Source organism: Crocuta crocuta, unplaced genomic scaffold, assembly GCF_008692635.1.
Source record: "Crocuta crocuta isolate KB4526 unplaced genomic scaffold, BGI_CrCroc_1.0 scaffold323, whole genome shotgun sequence".
NCBI classification, from domain to species: Eukaryota; Metazoa; Chordata; class Mammalia; order Carnivora; family Hyaenidae; genus Crocuta; species Crocuta crocuta.
This window is the reverse complement of record NW_027536465.1, coordinates 3,660,832-3,665,248: the sequence shown is the minus strand read 5'-3', so window position 1 is coordinate 3,665,248 and position 4,417 is coordinate 3,660,832. Positions and strand designations below refer to the sequence as shown.

General features: G+C 57.4%; 1 protein-coding gene across 3 annotated transcripts in view; it reads left to right on the top strand.

Annotated features, from left to right (window-relative positions):
• Nucleotides 1-4,417, top strand: part of RAB3IL1 (RAB3A interacting protein like 1) — a 35,204-nt gene that overhangs the window by 13,313 nt on the left and 17,474 nt on the right. Inside the window, exon 1 of one of the 3 annotated variants that reach the window (XM_077748765.1) lies at nt 1,820-2,002. The exons of the other annotated variants lie outside the window; for them this stretch is intronic. Coding sequence (XP_077604891.1) covers nt 1,851-2,002 — 152 coding nt within the window. The 5' untranslated portion in view covers nt 1,820-1,850. Of the gene's footprint in view, nt 1-1,819; nt 2,003-4,417 lie in introns of those variants that run through there. 3 annotated transcript variants of the gene reach the window in all.

Here is a 4,417-nt window from a genome sequence, read left to right as displayed (position 1 = left end):
AGGAGCAACTTTTTCTGGAAAGCAGTCTCAGGCCCAGCTGCCCCTTGGCTCTGACTCACCAGTGACCCTGGACGAGCCTCCAAGCCAGTTTCCTCATCTGCAACAGGAGGGGCCTGGGCCTCTTCTGGCTCTGAATTTTCTAAGTCACAGCCAAGGACAAGGCCCTTGAAGCGCCCCATGAAGTCCCAGCTATGCCTAGATGTGCAGAAAGTAGCAGTTTTTTCTCTATGGTCCCTAAAGCAGTTCTGACTCCGTTTCCTCCCTGAGGGGTTGGCCAGTGCTTGGCAGTGAGGGACTATCACTGACACATTTTGTCACCGGCTCCTTTCCGCTCGTGCCATGTTGGGGTGATGGAGAGACCTTCCCCTCCCCCCCCCACACTTCCTGTTTTCCATTAATTGCTTCCAGGTGGGCCCAGAGGTTGCCCCGCAGAGGAAGGTGGGGGCACGGGAGAATTTAGCAGGGGATCAGTGAGGAGCAAAACAGGAAGGGGGTGGGAGCAGGCCATGGAAAATTCACTGCCAGGAAAGGCAAGGCCAGCATCTGGTTTGCATTAGGCGGAGAGCTTCGAAGCCCAAAGCCTGAGATATTGTTATCCGCAGGGCAGGGCTGGGGGTGTGACTGCTAGTCAGGAACTGGCAGCTTCTTCCCCACAGGGACCTCAGAGGCTGACAGGAAAGAAGAGAGAAGGCGAGGGAGAAAGGAATAGGAAACTCTCATTTCAAGGGTGGCAGACCCTTCACGAACATTACCTTCTGTGATGTTCACAACTTCACAGGGGACGATCGTTCCCATTTTACAGATGAGGGAACCGAGTCCCAGAGAGGTGAGGTGACTCGCCCAAGGCCACACAGCCAAGGGACAGCAGAACCAAGATTAGATTTCAAAGCCAAATGAGACAGGGTGGAACACTCAAACCATCCTGGGTAGACTGAGGCTGACCCTGTCTCAGACAAGGGGGTACTCTGAGGATTTGGTGGTGAGTGCGGGCCAGCCTCTGACCAACGGGCTCACTCAGTTCTGGTGGGGGTGTCCGACAGGGCCAATCGTCATGACGCAAGGTGGACATCTGTCTGACGGCTCCACCCCCATGCCACAGGGGAAGGCTTGCTGGTGGAGGGGGTACCTGTAAAGGAGATTTATCAGCAGGGGTAGGATGTGCTGTAGAGGACACTGTGTGAGTCAAGCAGTGGGTAGGGCATGTCCGGGCAGTAGGAGCTGGCCTGGTGTGCCCTTAGAGGGTGAGATTCCATATTATAGTTGGGGAAACTGAGGCCCAGAAACTAACATGCCCAAAGGCTTATAGTCTAGAAGTGGGGTTTGAATCCGGCCTGTCCGACACCGGGCCTGCGTTCCCCACTGCTACACTGAGGTGTCCCTGTTTGCTGGTGGTTGCGAGTTTTAAGGGGGTATCAAAGCTAGGGATGGGGGGAGGGGCGGGGGGAGGTTCCTGCCCCAGACCACACCGCCTGGGCTGGACGGGCTCTTTCCAACTCACCAGCCCCGCCAGGGAGGGGACAGACAGCTCTGTCTTCAGGCCTAGTGAAAGCCTGGGGCCTTGGGCATGTGAAGGAAAGTTCCCACGACCCCTCAGGGTGTCTCACCTTTCCTGGCCCAGAGCCCAGGAAGGAGGGCCCCAGAGCTTTCCGTGGCCCGCAGAGCCATGGGAGTTAATAATTACGGGGTTTCAGGAGATAGAGGCCTGCTGGGAGGGGCCTCCCTCCCAGGACGCTGCTCCTCAGAGATAGCAAAGGTTAGCCGAGGCTCAGCCCAAGGGGGGGTGGGGGAGAAGGGCTTCTGTTGCCCGCCCGCCTCGCAGTCTCCGCAGGGGCCTTCAGGCTGGCCTTGGCATGCACGCCCCAAGGAGCACACCAAGGTGTCCTGCCCGAGGGACGTGCCCCGCGTTCCTGGCGATGAGCTCTGGGGCTGACCGCCACGCTCCATCAGCTCTGGGACCTGCACTTGAGGGGAACTTGGGAGAGGAGACTTGGGACACAGACAGGTGAGCTAGTGACCTTGATCGTGGAGAAAAAGGCTGGGGATTCTTGCCACTCTGTAGGGGCGTTGGGGAGGAGGCCCAGGTAAGAGGGAGGCCAGGCTCCTGTCAGGGACTGGCATGCAGTCATGGGGAATTTCATGACCCTCCTACAAGGTCGGTGCCAAGGGGTGACCCTGATTGTCTTAGTTGGTGGTTGTACTGAGGCAGAGTCTAAGGCTCAGAGGGGGCAAGCCACATTTCCTGGGTCACACAGTAAGCTGAGTGTGGAGAGACCTGAGTTTGGAATCAGGCCCGGGGTCATCGAAGCTGGCAGTTTCCTGCTCCTCATCTGTTTCCAGCCAACGGCCTGGGGTCAAGGCTGCCAGATGGGGATGGCGATGGCAGGGAGGAGAAGGGCAGTGGCTTGAAGGCAGAGGACACACCGTTCACTTCTGCCTCCCTACCTGCCGGCCAGGCCTCCCGTAGGCTCCCCTGTTGTTGCCTGACTGCACGCAGCTACAGCTTCTAGTGAGTTCCCTGGGTTTCTGGGCTGTCCTTCCAGAAAACTGGTGTAAGGGGTCTCAGCCCCCCCAACCCCCCGGCTGTGTGATATCAAGTAGGCTCCTGAACTTCTCTGAGCCTATCCTTTTCAGCTGAGGAGCAGAGCTCACTGGGTTGTGGGAGGAGCTAGGGAGACCTGGGAATCCAAGATCACTGGATGTATAGATGACGTGATAGTTTTTGGTAGTAATTGGGTGTCAGTGCTCCCAGAGTGGTGACCCCACATTTTTCCTTGGAGGCCTCGGTTAAGGGCCTCCACAGCCCTCTAGCCATCCCCTGTCCTGCTAAGGACTCTTCCTCTGGGCTGACACCCCTTCCAGGCCTTATCTCCCACCAGTCTGGGTTACTGTGACTTGGACCAGGTCTTATCTCCTGCCCCGGGCTTTATGAAGTCTTGGAGGGTAGGGGCCCTGTCCTGAGCTCCATTTGTGTCTCCTCCCTCTAAATAATGAACAGAGCAAGGGCTGGGAAGACCACTGTTGCTCAACGCTTATTTGGTACAGGATTCAAGGCAACAAACAGATGATGACATCTGCTTTGGGCCAGACCGTGGGCTAGGCTGGCGTAGGTGGAGAAACACTGCACCAAGAAGGAGTTGGTCCTTGACCTTGAGAAACCACAGTTGAGGAAACGATTGCCCCTGCAGAGTGAATGGCATGGGAGGCCTGGATAGAATGATTCAGGTAGGTCAGAAGGGATGTCACAGTGGCCTGCCCAGGTGGTTCACTGCACAAGGTCCAGCCAAGGGAGTGAGTGAGCAAGGCATGAAACCCAGCCTGCCCTCCACTCACCAAGTCCTGTACCTTGGCATGGGCTGTGCCCACCTAGAAAAAGCAGTATTGTTTTCTACTTTTGGCGAGGACGCCATGCACTTAGCAAGGTATGCCCTGGGCAAGCAGTGACCTTGGAAGTGGAAGTCCTTATGAGTATGTCTCCCACCCTCCCATCACCCTTCCACACTGGAGCCCCAGGATAACAGAGCACGCGTCTGCAATTTCCCTTTGGATCCCTAGCCCTTGTACGGTCCACAGTTTGTGTTCAGAGGGGGTACATGAATGAATGGACAAATGGATGAATGAAAGAACTGTGTGTCCCCGAATGAAGACCTGACAAATTCAAGTCTGGGGCCTCAGCTCTGTGGGCTTGGAAGAATAGTGCCCCGAGTTCTGGAAGCTTCTGGAAGGGAAGCACCTCCTTCCTCCTGGCCTCTCAGGCCTCCCTAGACATGGAGGGTGGAAACTACTGTCCCTCGCAAGAGAGAAGAGCTATACTCTCACTGGATCCAGCCCCAGGCTTAAGTAGAGGCCAGTGATCAGGGCTCAGGATGGGTGACAGAGGGATGGAGAGACTCAGGATCAGGAAGACTAGTGGTCTGGGATGCAGGAAAAGCTTTTGCAGAGGATTGAGACCGGACGGATGTGCGTGGTGGGGGTGCATTTCCCCAGACTATAGATGTTGGGCAAAGGCAGGGAAGAGCTGGGCAGGGAATGCTCAGAACAAGACCGAAAGGCCCCTTTCCGTGGTAGTTGGGGGGTGGTGGTGGGTGGTGCCTGGGATCGAAGACTTGGGCCAAAGGTGGATCATTCCTTGGGATGAGCGGGTAAGCACCCAGAGTAAACCCGAGAAAACTTGTTTTGGGGCCCCGGCCCCTTTCCCACCATGCAGGATGTGTGCAGAGCGGGGAGCCCAAGGAAGAGGGGTGGAGTGCTGCCCGGGGCGGGGGGAGTGTGGGCGTGGGAGAGTGTCAGCTGGCTCTCGTGACAATTCGCCAGGGTTCTTGATGCCGCAGGGGACCAGAGACGGGTCGGCGGCGAGCTGCGGAGCGCGACGCGGGCCGCAGGACACCGGGCTCGGGCTCCTCCCCCCGCCCCCCCGCGA